At 41.2% G+C, this 17,736-nt stretch overlaps 1 protein-coding gene across 1 annotated transcript in view; it reads right to left on the reverse strand.

Moving 5' to 3' along the window:
- Positions 1-120: 120 nt before the first annotated feature.
- The window catches only part of eea1 (early endosome antigen 1), a 31,423-nt gene continuing 13,807 nt past the window's right edge, over positions 121-17,736 (reverse strand). Inside the window, 20 exon segments of the mRNA XM_036584754.1 lie at positions 121-3,273; positions 4,956-5,054; positions 6,778-6,898; positions 7,019-7,257; positions 7,482-7,667; positions 8,738-8,869; positions 9,171-9,356; positions 9,623-9,805; positions 10,112-10,306; positions 10,424-10,525; positions 11,239-11,569; positions 11,896-12,035; positions 12,249-12,404; positions 13,043-13,156; positions 13,318-13,518; positions 13,683-13,886; positions 15,739-15,858; positions 16,371-16,520; positions 16,611-16,889; positions 16,891-16,950. Coding sequence (XP_036440647.1) covers positions 3,151-3,273; positions 4,956-5,054; positions 6,778-6,898; positions 7,019-7,257; positions 7,482-7,667; positions 8,738-8,869; positions 9,171-9,356; positions 9,623-9,805; positions 10,112-10,306; positions 10,424-10,525; positions 11,239-11,569; positions 11,896-12,035; positions 12,249-12,404; positions 13,043-13,156; positions 13,318-13,518; positions 13,683-13,886; positions 15,739-15,858; positions 16,371-16,520; positions 16,611-16,889; positions 16,891-16,950 — 3,321 coding nt within the window. The 3' untranslated portion in view covers positions 121-3,150.

The raw sequence follows: 17,736 nt of genomic DNA on the forward strand, positions 1-17,736 counted from the left end.
ACCAGGAGTTTTCAAACATTTGCATACGACTGTAAATATGCTATCTTCAGTAATTACTTATTGCAGTGTTGTGTGTATGATGCATTGATGGTGGGATTCAGTCAAACATTGCACAGCAAGTGAAAATAGAAACACCTACTTTATTTACTCAAACATATTGATGAAAAAATTAGAAAACAAATAATACCTCTGGACATAAATTATGTTCATAATCTGTTCTGACATCATCTAACCATTCAGATAGTCTTTCCATACCAGCAGTTAGTGGTAATCTGAGCGTACAGGCTCTCGACTCAAACCACATGATGAAGAGCAGACGTGACGGTAGGAAAGCGCGACTTAAGGCACACTCACGTGATCACACAGTAACACCCTGCTATTCAGATGAGAAATGCAACGGTTCACAACTCATGCACAATTACGCACATGATAACAATCTATTACAGTGTAGTGTTACTTCTAAAATGGACATTAGTGATGCTTTACATAATAAATGACTGATTTATTTCTCCCCCCAAGCATGTTTGTACAATATTAATAAAATGATCTTTTTCCTGAATAATACTTTGCAAATATAATTACAGCATTGCTTTAATCCCCAGGAATGATAGTGCGTTGTGGCTGCTAGTAAGTGCAAGACCAGGCAGTCTATGGCACTATGATGGTGAGAGATCTGTAATCTGCAGTATAATTAACATTCAAATCACTAGCAAATCTTTAACAGACTTTTTCTTTCATAATAACTTAGAAAGAGTGAGAGACAAAACCTATAGTGTTACCAAGGCTGTGAGTGGAACATCAAAGCTCATGGCATAAAGTAGAACAAATGATGGGGACTATACAGTCGAGAGGTAGGTGGGGCAGAACAAAGTGAATTTTGAGTCTATACTAGTGAACATACATGCTGCTCCTGTTACATCTTGGGGGGGGTGTTAGAGAGAAGACACTGCAATGTGTAAGACTGTAAGCATGCACTTCAAATGCGGTACCACCCCCACCATCTGCCTATAGAGCAATAGATTGTGGATTAGCTATACAACAGCCAATACAGTGCTGAAGAACTATACAGCAGGTGCACCTGTGCAAACAGTCTTTACATGCTAACGTTTCTTATGTGTGACAATCCACAGTCATCATACGAGCACTTGTCATGGATGGATGTCAACATGGTCCAGTGCACAGGTTAAGCAGATAGTGACTGCATCTTGGTCTTCATTGGAGGTTTTTTTTCCTCGTAAATGATGCGTAACGCTCCTCACGCTGGCTGGAAGTGAGAGATGACTTGATAAGATGCAGGGAGAGTGATAGCTGAGGCCTAAGAAATGAAAGCCCCAGGAACACTGAAGAGGTTGCTTTCAGAAGTGCTTTAGCAGCCCACATTTTACACAATATACAATCAATATATCTTAGGCAAACTATACAGCATCTACACCTCACTCCCTCCTGCATACAAATGTTCACGTGTACACGCATACAACTACAGCCACAGCACCACAATTATTGCTTAACAGCAGAGCACATACCTGTGCAAATGATGGATTTGGTGAGAAGTCATATAACCAGTTCATGATTATTAGTGGACTCTGCATATGTACTGTCAAAATGCACCAGTTAGGAAGTGATGATAAGCTCACTGGACAAAAACATTCTTTGAATGCATCTTTTATTTTCTAATACTTGGCTGTACATCTCCTTGCCTTTATAACAGCACCAATCTTGTCAGGTAAGGACTGTAGCAGGCTCTTAAGTTCCTGTTCATTCTAAACCACTCTTCCACATTCTGGGTGTTCATTTCTAGAATTTTTGTGCGCCTTTTTCCATTTCCATTTATATTTCTGCATTTGCCAGATGCTCTTATCCAGAGCGACTTACATTGAGCGATACATAAAGCGATAGAGAGGTAGGTGAATGTATCATCAGGAGTCTTGTCCAAGGACTCGTATTTCAGCATTTCAACTGCTGTTCCAAACTAAGAACTGGGATTGAGGTCTGGAGATACTGCTGGCCAGTCACTGTCCCAGTGAACCAGTCAAATACAGACACCCTACAGTTGCCATCCTGGAATGTGGGAATGTCAATGTTGTGTTCTACTCGAACATGAAGCATAACGTTAGAGAAAGAGTGGGCTAAAAATGGACAGGAGCTGTCTCAAGACTCGTGTAATCCTTACCTGACAGGATCAGCGCCGTCAATAAAGCATTTGGATACTTAACCAAGTATTAGAGAAGAAATCATGCATATCCAAGGAACTTATAATAATGCGTGTTGTATTCATGATTCAAGATATGAGCAGCATAGCAAGCATGTATTTTACACCACCATTACTTGGAAAATAATAAAAAAAAAACATGCCTGTAAAAATGATACATATTCAGGAGGATTTCAGCCGAGTTGAAAAAGACTCTGACAAGCCTTAGACATTTTTCCACAGCTCATCTGTGCCTTCATGTAAATATCTGGCACCAATCCAGATCTGTCTAAGGACAGTGTACACAGCCTTTGGTTCTGACCACATTCCCTGAGCCAGTCACTAAGATGAGAGCATGCTGTAGCTGATCAAGCTCAAGCCCTCTGTACTTGCATCTCTCTATCTCACCCTATTCTGATTTTAACCTTATGACATCATTTAAAAAAAAAGAAAAACAACACCTTTGCCTGAATGCCACTCTTGAACATTCACTACTGCTGTGTTTAAGCTTAGAGTAAAAGTCTCCCAGTCTTGGCAGTCAGTGGACAGAATCTGTTAAAACTCATTTAAAACAACTTCCATTACAAATAAACATGGAAAAGGGCCAAAACGTACAACACTGCTGTATTTCTCTCCCTTTTTTCAAATTTTCTGGAGCACCAAATGGCCCCAGAAGTGACCAAGGCACTGTTCAGATGAGGACTGTCACTCTGGTTTGGCTGCTGCACTTTCTCAAGTCCCCCTCTCTGGCACAACAGAGAGGCCACCTCAAGCCCAGTCAGCAGATCAAAGCAGGCAGCTCCTCATCCTCCCCCCTGCAGCCCTGCTGCCCCACCACACCTCTGACCCCTTCCTGTGGAGCTGAGTAAAGCTTCTCTCCTGCATGGGGAGAGTCAGTTTAGAGTGTGTGAAGGAGAGGCTAGAGGAGCAGCAGGCTGGAAGGGCAGGGAGGTGGACAGTGGTCAGCCCTGCAGCTCCTCATAACACGCCTCGCACACTCGCACAGCCTTCTTAGAGGACGGCGTCAGGGCACTCTTCGATGAGCACTCAGCGCAAAAGATGTTGCCGCAGTGACGACAGTGGTGCTGGAGGAGACGAGACAGAGATGGTGAACAACAAGGCTTTAGACTCGCTGAGTCAGGCTGTTCATAAGTTTCGGGGGAAAAAAATATCATGTCAACATTTGGAATCTTTTCTTTTTTTAAAACAATACTCCTAAATAACAAGTAAAAATACCTTTCAGGGCTGTGTGTACTCTTTTTGAGCAGGTAGCACTAGTGTTCTGAAAGTTGTAAATGTTTAAAAGTTTTAGCATCAAAATAAAATAAAAAACGCTTATAAAAATTATTCATCTCAGTAAGTACAACAAATTATTATTTTAACCGTGAAAACACAGAAGCAGCATGTAAAAGGTTCAAGTTTTAACATTAATTTTGCGAAATGTTCAAATAATTAATATTTCAGATTCCTCACAAGGGGGCACTATTAGCACTCCAGAAGCATTTTATTAAGCACGAGCAAACCCACACCAGCAGTGATGCATGTATGATTGGAGTCATAAATTAAAAAAAATTAAGTAAAGTAGTTTATTACCTTATTGTACAAGTTCCCAGCCCTAGTCCTGGAGAACCCATGCCCTGCACATTTTAGTGTGTTCCTGCTCTAACACACCCACTTCTACTCAGGAAGGGATTGTTAATGAGCTGATTAGTTGGATCATGTGTGTTGGGAGCAGGTGAAATATTTAAGTATGCAGTGTAAGGGGCACTCCAGGACCGAAGCTGAGAAACATTGCCTTAATGTAAGGTACATCATGATTTTTAACTACATCAATTCATTCTAAAGCACTTGTTATGACACTTATTTCAGCAGGCAAACTGAAATCTTAAATCATCACTGGCTTTACATGACATTACAGCACCAAGCTAAACAACTTTTGGGCATGTTGATTGAACTCATTCCAACAAACTGTATATGACCTAGCAATAGGTGTGACTAGCCAGTGGATAAGTTACCTCTAAGTACTACAGAAAGAGCTTTTCACTTTGCTCTGCTCTGAAGTTTCAGCCTGGTTCCTTATTCAAACAATGGATATTTCTGCCCGTATTACCAGGTAAACCACATTTACAGTTCAACAGAGGACGCTGATTACTTCAGTTAAAATGTCATGGAGAAAAACTCAACCTGTATTCCAAGTGAAGTACAAGCGTTTTGGCTTTAAATTGAAGACTAACTAGGTACTGTCTCAAACTCAGATCCAAATCAAGAACTGCTGATTTAAGCTGAGATGTCTGCGCTGCTTGTAATGAATACTGAGGCAACCAAACAATTTAGTGTTTTCAGACATTTGACTGATTAAATCATGGTCCTTTCAAAGCACAGTGCTCTAACACAACTAGACTGCTGCAAGCACATCAGCAATGCTTTCACTGGAGATTAAAGTGTTTCTACACAATACTGCCTGTTCACAGCAGTAGAAAAAAACAAAAAACAGAGGACTTTGAATGGGTTCTGTATAAAAGTGGGTCCCTGTGGTAGACCATTAACATAGTATTGATTCTGTGCTTTGATGCTTAGAACAAACGGCTCCATCAAATAAGAGAGTCAGTCTGTGTGTATTTGTGTAAGGTGAGAGAGAGAGAGAGCGAGAGAGAGAGAGAAAATGGGTGGAGTACAGAGCATGGAGGAAAGAGAGCATTGGGAGAAGATGGGGGAGGCGGGACAGAAAAAGACAGAAACAAAGGAAGGGAGAGAGAACGAAAGTTACCTTCCGAATGGTTACGGAGAAGCCTTTCCCACAGGCCATGCAGTTCTGCACCTCATGGTCCTCTGCCCACTTCCGCGTGAGTGACTGTGACTGCTTTATCTGCACCAACAGACACAGCACACCATGACAACCAACTCAATTCTAGTGAGAAATGCCAGTGATAATACAACAAAGTCAACCTTTACAAAAGTTTGTAGAAAGACCAAGCGTGTGGGACACCACATAATTATGCACAAGAATGATCCAGTCTTTGGCTGGACGCAAAGTTTGCACTTCAATGAATCAGTTTCACAGTGTGAAGCGCTGGAGGAAATGAAGCGCTGAAGCTGACAGAGTGGGGAAAAGGTGCAATGTAGGGCAGCAACAATTACCAAATATGTTGATGACATTAATTACATTAACATTGTTTCGCAAAAATATGGCACTAATTTAATAACGGGCATTGGTATCGGCGAATATCAGCAGAAAATGCTGGTTCAGATTTTGGAGGGGAAAAAGGAATAAATCCAATCCTGTAAGAAATCTATCCTGAAAAAACACACACTCACTGCGTGACGTGATGTTATTAGCCATGTGTTTCTTCATGTAGGGCAGTTGAGAGTTTGAGCATGATGGCCTACTTTTAGATGCTAATCTTAAAGGAATTCCAATGATTGTTCAACATTTCTGCCTAATTCAGTTGTTGAGATATTAACAGTCATTCAAAGTGGACTGATCTGAGACAGTCTGTTCTAGGGAGTCAGAATTGTTTACAGTTGTGGGGATAGGAACCCAATTAAACCCTGAAGGGTTTAATGCCTCTAGAACAGTGATCACCAACCCTGGGCCTGGAGATTTACTTTTCTGCAGACTTTAGTCCTAACCTGCGCAGAACATGCTGCCCCGTCTTCATTAATGCATCTGGAGAAGTTAATCAGCTGGAGCAGGTCTGGCAGACTGTGGATGGATATAGATTCCACAGGAAGGCAGATCTCAAGGACCAGGTTTGTGACCACTACTCTAGAAGCTACCTCACAGAAAGTTATAACACTAAATGGCCACAAATACAGTGCCTGAGACATTGTTTTATGATAGCTCTGAGATGAAGCCTACAACATAATTTTTAAAACTACATGCACAGTGGAGAGGTACATGAATAGCATGGCTTTTTTAAGCACCATTTTACCAATGTCAGCATATGAAAAACTCATTTCATATTAAAACTCAGAAAACTTGTAGGTTCACTGGTAATTCTGGATGGTAAATAAAATGGCTATATCTGCGCTGTAGACATCACAATCTCTGATGGCTATCACTACCACCATAAAAGAAATCAGAACCTGTTTCTCTAAAACCACTCTAAATGACTGTTTATATCTCAACAACCGAAGCATACAGAAATTGGAGGTGTGGGTGAAGTGCTTCAGCTAAAAATAGCTACTTTTTTTAATAGCACATTGATATCAGTATCAGAAAAAAAAGTGACAATGTAATTTCAAAATTTCTAGGTATTGTCAATTCACTGTATGTGTAAATAAGCTCTATTATCACATGATAGATGCAGTCACTCCAACAGACTGCAATACACAATGGGAAGCATTGTGGGCAACATTTTGACTATAGCGTGACAGTGAATTCATTGTTGCAGGAACTTTGAATGATGCACAGCGAGAGAGGAACTGAAGAAGGCATAATAGTCACATCAGCTAATTAACTGAATAACAGTCGAGTAGTGAATCGATTAGAGAAATGATTGCTATTGCAGCCCTAGCATAGCATAGCAATCCATGTATAAAACCCCACCCAACATCTATGAAGTGCAGATGCTGTGATGTGTGTGGACCTGTAAAGACTGGTTCTCTCGGCCCAGCTCCTGCATGGCGGCTGTTGCGTCATCCAGTTTCCTTCTCGTCTCCACCACTTTAGCCTGCAATTTCTCAATCTCGCCCTCGCCTTTTACACACCTAGAGAATACAACGCAACATCATGTAACAGTGTGCAGGTATGTGAGCATTTAAGGCATAAACCCCACCCCCCCAATAATTCCAATAATTCAAAGATTTGAAGGCCAAGCACTTCCACACCTCTCCAGAAGGGCACGCCTCTCATCTTGGTTGTTCTGCACGGTGGCCTCCAGCACAGCAATCTCTCCTCGCAGCTCGTCCGTCTGCTTCTCCAGCTCACCCACACGCCGCTGGCTGCCCTGCCACTCACGCTTGAGTGTGGCCACATTCTCATTCAGTGCAGACACCTGCATTGAGAGCTTCGTCTCAGCCTCCTCTCTCCGCTTCTCCACCTCTTCTTTGGCCTTCACCTCCAACGCCTAGAAGAAAAACCACAAGGTTGCTGGAATAATGGCAGACTGCAGGGGTGGCGGATTGAATACGTCAGCTTCACAGTGTAGTACTATTTATGGAACTATTCCCAGCCAGTATGCAAATGAGCTTTAACATGTATTTTAAATACCTTCAGTATGTTTTCAATATGACTGGCATTACATTTTAAACAAGTAAAAGCTGAATGTATGGAGATGCACGTGATGAGTACCAGCTGTTTATGGAGTTTGTCAGTCTCTGCTTTGTGCTGTTGCTGTGTCTGTGTGATAGAGTCACGGGTAGTTTGGTGCTCTCTCTGCTCCTTCTCCAGGGCTGCCTGGGTTGCCTCCACTTTGCCTTGTATATCCACCTTCTGCTGGAGTAACAGCTGCTTTGCTGCCTGCAGCTCTTTCACTTCCTACTCAAATATACACAAAACACACATATTTCTTAAGGAAAATGCACTGGATGTTCTTAAAAAAATGTATTTGAGTTATTTGAATGTAAGCTTACTATAAAACAACTACAGCTGTCACTAATGATTATATTGGTAATTACGTAAGTTAGTGATTATTTTGACGATTAATCAAGATTTTCTTTTTTACATTTTAGAATCTAATATATTGGATCACAACAAGGGAACATGCCAATTATAAGCTGACTATATTTTTAAGGGGTGAGTGTCACCTCTTTAACATGAAAACAAAACTACAGGACACGGTCGTGACCTAGGACTGAAGAGAAAAGAGTAACTGAAATTGTAATAAGCATCAGAATTATGATGTCAAAAATACATTATAAAAATAAAAATTCCAAGAACTAAAGAGCAAAAGATATGAACGGATGTTTAACATCATTTCCTAATGGTAAATGTTACAGCCTTCCTCACACAAAGGTAAAAAGCAAAATACAAATTCTATTGTATTCTGATTTTCAACCCCGAAAGACACACAGCTTGGGGACTATAGGGAGTGATTGAGTGGAGCTGCAGGACTTGGTTGCACAGAAGCTCTGAAATATGTCTACACATCTATACAAATTGGTGTCAAACACAGATAATTTGTCAAATTTCACTTTGGTTGGAACATGGACTTGGCTGCATTCAGAAAACTAGCTAAATTATCTATGAAAATGTACGGCTAAACAAAGATTAAAAAAAAAAAAAATTACATTTTACAACTTCCATGTCACTGCTGCTGTCTAGTTAAGCTCAATGTTCAGATTGCTGAACATGGCTTTATAATGACTACTTGCAAACTAATCACTAAGCCAATTTATCAAGAACACAGAATTTTAAACCAATTATGTTTTTAATTAAGTAATAAATTTGAATCAAGTAATCATGACAGCCCTACAAACATTACATAGTTTCATCAAAGAAGGTTCTGAGAATTTATTACCCCTACATTAGCATGAAATAGCCATATATCATGTACAATAAGTTGCCTGAGACAGAGAAAGAAGTCCAGGTCCAGATTAGTTGCTCACCTTCTCATTCTTGTCTGCCAGAGCTTTAAGTTCAGCACTGAGCTTGCTGCGGTCCTTCTCTAGTGCAGTCTGAGCCGCCCGCAGCTCCTCCACCTGAGATTGCACCTTCTTCAACTCCTCCTGAGTCAACTCCTGCATAAACATAAATTCACCACAGGTCATAAATAAAGACGCCTCAAAAGCCAGAAATGTGACTACTGAGGTAGCTACAGAGAGGTTTCTGGTAGGTTTTGGTGCTCAAAATGGCCAAGCACTGCCTATTTTGACACGAAAGGGCCATTTTACTGACATGTAAAGTAACCAACCACAGACCACTGCTGTCTGTAAACAACTGAGGATATCATGTTTTTATGCTACTAAGGGTTAATAATTCTCAAATAATTCTTAAACACAGGATGCTGTGAAAACCAGTCTAAATAGAGCTGGCTAGTACCTTTTGTTTTTGAAGTTCTTTGAGTGCTTCCTCCTGCTGCTTGAGGTTCTCATCTCTCTTGCTCAGGTCCTTCTCCAGGGCAGCATGGCCTGCCTTCAGTTCCTGGATTTGGGCCTCACGGTTGTTCAACTGGTTGGTGCTGGCTACCAGCTCCTCCTGAGCCAAAGCCAACTTATCCTCACACACCTACGCAACAAAACACAAGCTATGTGATCATCTGGACTCTAAAAAAATGTTTTCATGTTAATGCCAATGTCACTGAGTTTCTGAGTTGCTCAACCATAGCCTAATGGCTAACCCTTGGTCAATAACATTAAAAGGAAAGAAAGCATTAGATGTAAATATTATTAAACGCTATTGGCCATAATTTCACAACCTCTATTTTAAAAGGTATTCCTGCCTACAATATATATCTGCTTTGCTGTAAAATTTTATACAAACTTCAAACACACCTTCAGGTCCTGACGGAGGGCAGACACCTCAGATTCCTTGCCATAGTAGTCAGATTGTAGTTTGGCCAGACTCTCCTTGGTGCTGTCACAGGACTTCTGTACCTCTGCACTGCGACTTTTCTCTGAGCTCAGCTCTTTAGACAGTCCTGCCATCTGCTCCTTCAGCTTAGTAAACTCTTCCACCTGAAGCACATACACACCTTGGATTTACAAGATGAAAAATGACATGCAGTACATGCTTCCCACTCAAAGATTCATTCTGCATGTCTACGTGACCCCATAATACAAGCGAGCTAGACTCCGCTGCTCCAGGACAAAATCTGTCAAATTTGTAAGGACAGATAACAAACTAGTGGTTCAGAATGCTTTGAATTCAGCTGTGCTTTTCACTGAAGGCATGTGTGCAAGAGTTACTGCTCAGACATTTTTGCTACAGCTGGAAAAGTTCCTGAAAAACTGCAATTCTCCAAAGCCATATCAAGCACATACCTTTTGAGTTTGGGCAGTCTGCAGCTCTGCCACTTGAGTCTGCAGTTTCTTAGCTTCCTTGTTGAAGGATTCCTGGGCTGTCTTGAGCTGTGCCTGCAGCTGTTGTACCTCCTTCTCCCTTTCTTTCAGAGCATCCTGTGTCTGTTTCAACTGGGCATTCACCGCTGCCACCTGGGCCTGAAGCCCCTTCTCTACCTAAACCCAATACCATTCTAATAAATAAACCATTTCAAATTTGGCTGCATTTGCCAAGAAACAGTTAGCCACACACATATTTGTAAGAACATAAATAGATGTCTTCGCAGTTCTCACCTCTGCCATTTTCTCCAGTTGAGATTTAGCCGTGCTCAGCTCTTTAGATGTAGCTTCTGCACTCTTCTGAAGCTCCTGCTGGGCCTTCTTGTGAGCTTTCTCCTGAAAGAGAGAAAGGAAGAAACAGTTTATATGTTAATACTTTTATAAGGCCCATATTTATTGTATTATTTGTTTACATTCAATGCATATTATTACAATGTACCACAGGGGATTAGCAATAATATTTTAACAAATATCCCACCAATACACCATATAAAATCATTCAGGATGTAACGACTAGAGCCTGGCCAATATATTGGTCATCGTATTCTATCAGTTAATATCAACTTGCAATTTTATTAATTTCTTGGTTGATTTTCTTGGGAATATTGACAATATTGCACTATGAATGGCTCTTTTTTTAGTAACAGCATTGTTACAACACAGACCAAATATTTGCACTTATGAACGCACCAGTCAGTTGAATTCTGTATTAAGATTAAATAATTAAAAATCATTGTGCTGTTTATGGGATAATCTTTGTGAATTTGTTTGGCAACTGTAGTCTTCTCTTAACAAACTACACTGTCAGCTGATCAACTGCTTACTGTGATTACTACTAATAATACATTATTTATTGAATGTTGGTGTATTTTTAATACTGCTGTGTCACCATTTTATTAAAGCAATAAGCCACTCTGCTGCACCAAACAACACCCCTTAATCGTGGTAACAAATGGCCATGGGTGAATTAATGCTTCAACTTTAAAACACAAAAGAGCTACAGAAAAAGTCGATTTTCCTCTGGGCAAATGAAGTTTCTTAGTACCCACCTTCCCCTCCAGGGCTGCAATGCTGCTCTTCTTCTCCTTTTCCAGCTGGGTCTGGTTCTCTTTTAGGGCTGCAGAGGCCTTACTCAGAGCGTCTTTTACTGAAATGAGCTCTTTAGCCTGCATGTCTCTCTCCTGATGGGCCTTTTGGAGCTCCACACTCTGCCCCTGGAGCTTCTTCTCTAACTCAGCCTGTCTCACTTGCCCCTCCTTGGTGAGTTGGTCTAGGCTGGTCTGCAGGCCAATCTTCTCTTTTTCCAGCTTCTCCAGGTGCTTTTGTGTGTCTGCCAAAGCTGAGCTCTTCTTCTGCACTTCCTCCTGCAGTGCTGCAGCCCTGAGGGAAGGAGAGACGCCATGAGACAGCTCAAATAAACAAAGATTCAAACGCAAAAATCTAGAGTAATCCACTGTCTAAAAGTTTCTAGAAATTTAAATTATTTTCCATAACTAAAGTAGTTTCTCGCCCATCATACAGTAGAATCAATATTTGAAGGCAGGTCTGTGTAACAGGTCTGCACGATATGGACAAAAAAACCTTAGAGATTACATTACTACACGTTGTGTTTGCAACATGCCCTGCAATTTATTAAAAATAAATTACATGCAAAAGTCAATATTTCAATTACAATATAGGGGTAGCACATAAAAGGCCAGGCCTACCCCTGTTTTTCAGTATCCAGCAGGCGGCTGAGCTCTTTGTTTTTCTTCTCCAGCTCACTGGTGTGCTGCTGCTGTCTCTGCTGCTCCTTCTGTGCCTGCTCCCTCCCTGAGCGCAGCTCTGTCAGCTCAGCCTCTGCTTTCTGCCATACATACACACTCATTTAGACTACACAAACAGAGGACACTGCTCTTATGAACATTTGTGCTTAAAATGTAAACACAAAGCAATGCCATGACGCAGACAGTAGAGGACAGACAGTAATATGTGAATTCTCAGTCCTAACGGACCAAGGTGACAGTTTGCAGCTTGGTGGATGTGATGTGACTCAGCAGAAAAGTGAGGCATGGCTGACCTTGGCTTGGCTCTCCAGGGTGTCGATCCTCTGCTCTGCAGCCAGCAACCTGTCCTTGCTCTCCTTTAGACTGGCCTCTAGCTGAGAGCACTGCTCCTGCTTCTCCTGCAGTCTACGGCCCTGCTCCTCCAGCTGTGCCTGGACCTTACTTATTTCCTACACACGAACAGAGAGAAATTAATCCCTTACACAGTAACCATAAAATGCAGGTCATAATTTATACACACGTTTTTTACTATTTTTTAAGAGTATTTTTTATTGTAGCAGTTGTACATAATTTTTTGATTTGAATAAAGTTACAATTGTGCTGGCTGTTTTATCGTGGCACGGCCGTCTTTGTGGAAAGGTATTAATTGTTTCCACAGTTTCAAACTCTCCGCTTTCATCCCTCATTGCTCACTAGCAGCTCAAAACAGACTAACATTTTACAAACACAGAGAGCCAATGGCATCCTAATCTGATAACATCACATCTGTTTTACAGGGAACTTTAATTAATTAAAAAAATGAAAAGTTTAAAAGTTGGTTTATTAATAAAGAGAAATGTGAAATTATGCCACGTTTCCATTCCATTTAATTAGAGACATGGTGACAGATGAAACGCTTTGATAATCAACTATTCAATTATCTATCAACTATTCAGTACAATTCAGTAGATGCATAGTGTTGGATTGTCTATGAGCCCTTGAGTTAGAGAAAACCCAGTCATTGAAATATTTCCCTTTATCAGATTTGTTCCCTGAAATGTGGAAGTGTAAGTGAATATAAATAAGTTTAAGTTAATTGTTTATGTACCTGCTGCTTATCCTGCAGTGCATTCTGGGCAGTTTCTAGATGGTTCTCAAGGTCAGCTCTCTGGGCAATCTTTGCAGCTTCAGCAGACAGTAGCATTTCTGTCTTGGCTTTCAGCTGAGACAAAAATATGCATCAGGTAACATACATTGCTCAACAAGAAAATTACAGTATTGTGCATTTTTGCTTGCATCAGAACCAGCCACCTCATCTGACCAGCCTTTCAGCTTTGAATTTTCAAGCTCTTTATAAAATGTTCTATAAGTCATATAAAGTACCTGGGTGTCGAGCTGAGCCACTCTCTCCTTGCTCTGGGTGAGCTGAGCAGTTAAATCAGTCACAGTGCTCTCTAAGCCCTGGCAGCGGTCCTGTGCTGAGCGCAGCTGGCTCTTCTGCTCCTGCAACTGCTCATGGAGATTCTCTTGGGCCTGTTTATGGCTCTCTGACTGGTTTTTCAGCTTGTCTGTCAACTGAGTTATCTGCGGGTGGGCAGAAAGTGGTAAGCGAGTTACAAGACATTTTACTCTGTGTGGAGAGACAGTTCTAACACCGCAAGGCAGACATTTCCTATCAAAAAGAATGTACTTGAGGTCTATACCTGTATCCCACATTTAACAAACTAAATTTCTTAGGTTTCCTGCACCTGTTCCTGTAGCATGTGGTTCTTCTCCTGCAGCTGGTTGAGTAAGGCAGCCTCTCCCTCTCCTGCTTGAATCTTGGCACACAGATCCTCTCTTTCAGCCTCCAGTTGGCTCAGGCTGGCCTTGCTCTTCTGCAGAAGTGCCTCCAGGTTCTGGATCTTCTGGTCTTTGTCTCCAATTTGACGCAGCACCTGCTCCAAGTCATTCTACCACACAGAAGACACTTGAGCTGAGAAAATGTTTGGAGAAAGGCTGCACACTACTTAAGATTAACAAGACATCTTGTTAGTAATGGCCCAGGCGTAATGTCTAGTACAGTCCTAGGTGTAAGACCCAGATCTTAATATTAGGATAAACACCATTTCATTGTAATTTTCAGATACAGCATAATATACAACAGTGGCTCTTACAGCTAAGCAATTAATTTTTTTTATATAATAACTGCAATATTAAAAGAGTGCAATTTTCAAAATGCAAGGGCTGCCATTTTAATAATATCCCATGTAATTCAACATGCCACACTTTCATTCTTAACTTTCTGGTGATACTGAAAGGATTATTAACAACATTATGGTAAGAGTTAGGTTTAGGAGTAGATGTAGGTTTTGTGTTGAAGTTAAGGTTAAGTTTAGGGTTAGATTTAGTAAAGTGCTAGATCAACCCAATCACTTAACTGCTGCCTTTGCACACACCATTGCACACACACATTTGATGCTATCTGCTCCAGAGTATGGGGTGGGAATCTTTAGGCACCTCACGATTCGATTCGATTACGATTCAGAGGGCTGCGATGCGATTATAAAACGATTATCGATGCATCTCGATGCATCTTTTTTCTCTATACAGGATTTCTATTTTCCTACTGTCTAAAAACTTGGTAGTTTTAAAGCAAATTATTTGTAATGATCCATAATGTAAATGTATTATGGATCATTACAAATACTTTGCTTTAAATATCTAAAATATCTTTTATTAATAAATCAAATGGAAGTGATGTGACAAGTGAACTAGAAGGCTCTCATTCAGAGACGCTACTGCCACTCATTTGCGATAAAATACGCTGTTACCCTGAAATAAGATCCAGTGGTAATGGGTGTCCACGCAGCACGTTACAGCCATCCTTCCCGACTGGACTCTGAATCTCAGCTCCAAAGTGTGCGACATAGCGTGAAAGCCCTGGTTCTCAACGACTGAGAACAGACAGCAGACAGCAGGTCACATAGCCCCGAAGTCTGGCCTCGCCAGTAGTGAACGAAGAAGCAGCGATTAAGACGAACATTTGGAGGACTATTCGCATTTATAAGCAGCGCGGTTGGTTAAATCTACAATGAGAGACTTTCTCCAAAAAGTTGCGAAAATGAACTCGCTTCTCTTTTGAATTTTCCCATTCCACCTTAAATGGTGCAGCAGTTACATTCGGCGCCTAAGGCAGAATTTAAGGTAGAACAGGAAAATTAGAACGAGAAGCTGGCGAATGAGAAGCGACCTCAGCCTCGTAAAACAGCTGGATGCTGAGACATTTTACAAGAAACTCTTCTAGTTTTGAAGAAAAGTTTTCTGCCGGAGATTGAAGGAAAGCGGCTGTAGCTAAAGCTTAAAGCAGAGCAAAGTAAATATGCGCTCTCGTTTATATTTTTAGCCCATACTAGGACATTATCCCATACTGAGACATACTGGGCATTAAATGTTGTGGCTCCCGAGGTGGTTTGACTTTGTTGAAAGGCAAAATGGCTCTTCTTATCATTTGGGTTGTGACTCCTGATCTAACCTGGCTTTAATGCAGAGGGAGCCGGTCGGATTTCTCACTCATCCAGCTGTGTTTTTGTTATGTGCCGCCACAGACTGTCCGGGCGCTGCACTTACCCACTTCCAGTTCCACCTTTTGCGTTCCGTCAACATTACGTTATAAATTAAATATTTAGAAAATCGATTTTTGACATTTATGAATCGATTCAGAATCGTTCACGTCCGCATCGTGATGCATCTAAGAATCGAGTTTTTCCCGCACCCCTACTCCAGAGTATAGTTCTTATGAAGGTTTGGAAAAAGTTTAGTCACCTGTGCTTCTCGCAGCTTGCCATTGGTGCTCTGCTGGACAGCTTGCAGCTCTTGGTGCTGCTGTTTGGATTTGTCTAGCTGATGCTGCAGGTCTGTGGATTTGGTGGTGTCCTCCTTCAGCTGCAGAACAACACATAGGAGTAAATACAGCTTACCAACACTCAAACCTAAGCCACAACAGCATTGTTATGTTTGCCAGCATGTGTTTATGTTCCACTCAGAAGAATCACAGAGATAGTCAATGAAAGGAATGTGGTGTCTACTCAGGATAGTTCTCCTGCCTCTAACACAAATTGCGGTTTATAAATATTCCGTTAACTCATTCGCATTCAATAAAAAATACTGTTTAAATTTGGTCAAATTCACTCAGCTATATTTGAGTTGATTAAAAATGTCGTAATTAGGAGTTTAGATGTATGGTCATAACACTATTCTTGAGCTGGTGAATGCAGAGTGTAAAAATGCAAAAGTACCTGATACTAATTTGCCTTTTTTAAGAAAAACAAATACAACAAAAGGTTAAGAAACATGATTTCAATAGTTTTAGAATCCCTGAGACAACATACAGCACGCTGGATTTACATGATGCACTCAAGCAATTGACGCACCATTTCTGTCAGTCCCACACTCACCTGCTCTTCCAAGCGGGAGAGTTTGAGCTGCAGATCAGCGACTTGTTGCTCGCGGTCTTTGAGTTTCTCTCCGGACAGCTGCCTCTGCTCCTTCAGCCGGCCCTGCACCTCTCCCAGCTGCCGCTCAGCCTCCAGCAGCTTTGCATGCAGCTACAAAGCACAGGACAGAGCAGTAAGCTGCGACATAATCTACACAGTCAGTCACAAAAATGAAGTTGTAAATCTGCATGTGTGGCTCACCTGACTAATCTCACTCTGCTGCTGCAAACCCTGGCTCTCTCTCTCTTCTCTCTGCTGCTGCAGCTGCTTGCGTTCGGCCTTTAGCTCTTGGTAGCTCTTCTCTAGCTCAGCAAGCTCCCGCCTGAGACGAGCTGCCTCCTCTCCGCGCTCAGCTAACTCAGCCTGAGTCCGCCCGAGTGAATTCTCCCCTGCGGATGCTCGCGCTTGGACCTCCTGCAGCTCCAGCTCCCTCTGGTGCAAGCTGGCTTGGAGATTCTTCTTGGAGGTCTGCTCCTGACCCTAGGTGTTCCTCCAGCTCCTGGTTCTCCTTCTCTTTGCGGGTCAGCTTCTCTGACAGCAGCTGAAAAAGGCAGGGGATTGGCAGAATTGAAGGCAGTCTACCGAGCAATAGCATAGCATCTATAATGCTTTGTTGAACAAATGCACTACAATAGAAGTTATATAAATTAGTCATTATCCTCACTGTTACATTAAGCAACAGTTAGTTCCGATGACACAATCTGATTGATTTGAGAAGTGTTTTTTTCACAACTAACAGTGCATTTAATACATTTCTACTTTACCAATACAAACACAGAAAATGACATGAGACTCTCTCCACATTTTCTCAATAAACAAATGTCCAAAAATGATTAAACCTAAATTTTCTTACTCCTAAGAAGACAGAAAAGAAACTAGCAAATACATTCAAAAAATTTCCTGAACATAATGATTCAGAAACGCAGATCACCAACACTTGTCATTAAGCAGTCTAAAATGTGCACAATGTGGGCGTCTGAGTTTTAATTTTCATGCATTTAGCTAAAAGAATGCAAAATCATACTAAATCTAAAGAAAGTGGCTACCCCTAAGTGGTATTTGTAATAGGCCTAAAGGAAGTCACTCTCTTTACAAGTGTTTTGATGTGATTTTGCCTTCTTTTTGCTAAATATATGAGAAATCTGTTACACACTTTACAGGTCCCTTAATGACTAAAGCATTGGTCATATGCGTTTCTGAAACATTACATTCAGAGAAATTTAATGAAGGACATTTTTAAAATACATTTGGTTGCAGGCCATTCTCTATCTTTTATGAGTAAGAAAATGTAGGTTTGATCATTATTCGGGCACTTATTTAATGAGAA

This window comes from Colossoma macropomum, unplaced genomic scaffold (genome assembly GCF_904425465.1).
Source record: "Colossoma macropomum unplaced genomic scaffold, Colossoma_macropomum, whole genome shotgun sequence".
Lineage (NCBI taxonomy): Eukaryota > Metazoa > Chordata > Actinopteri > Characiformes > Serrasalmidae > Colossoma > Colossoma macropomum.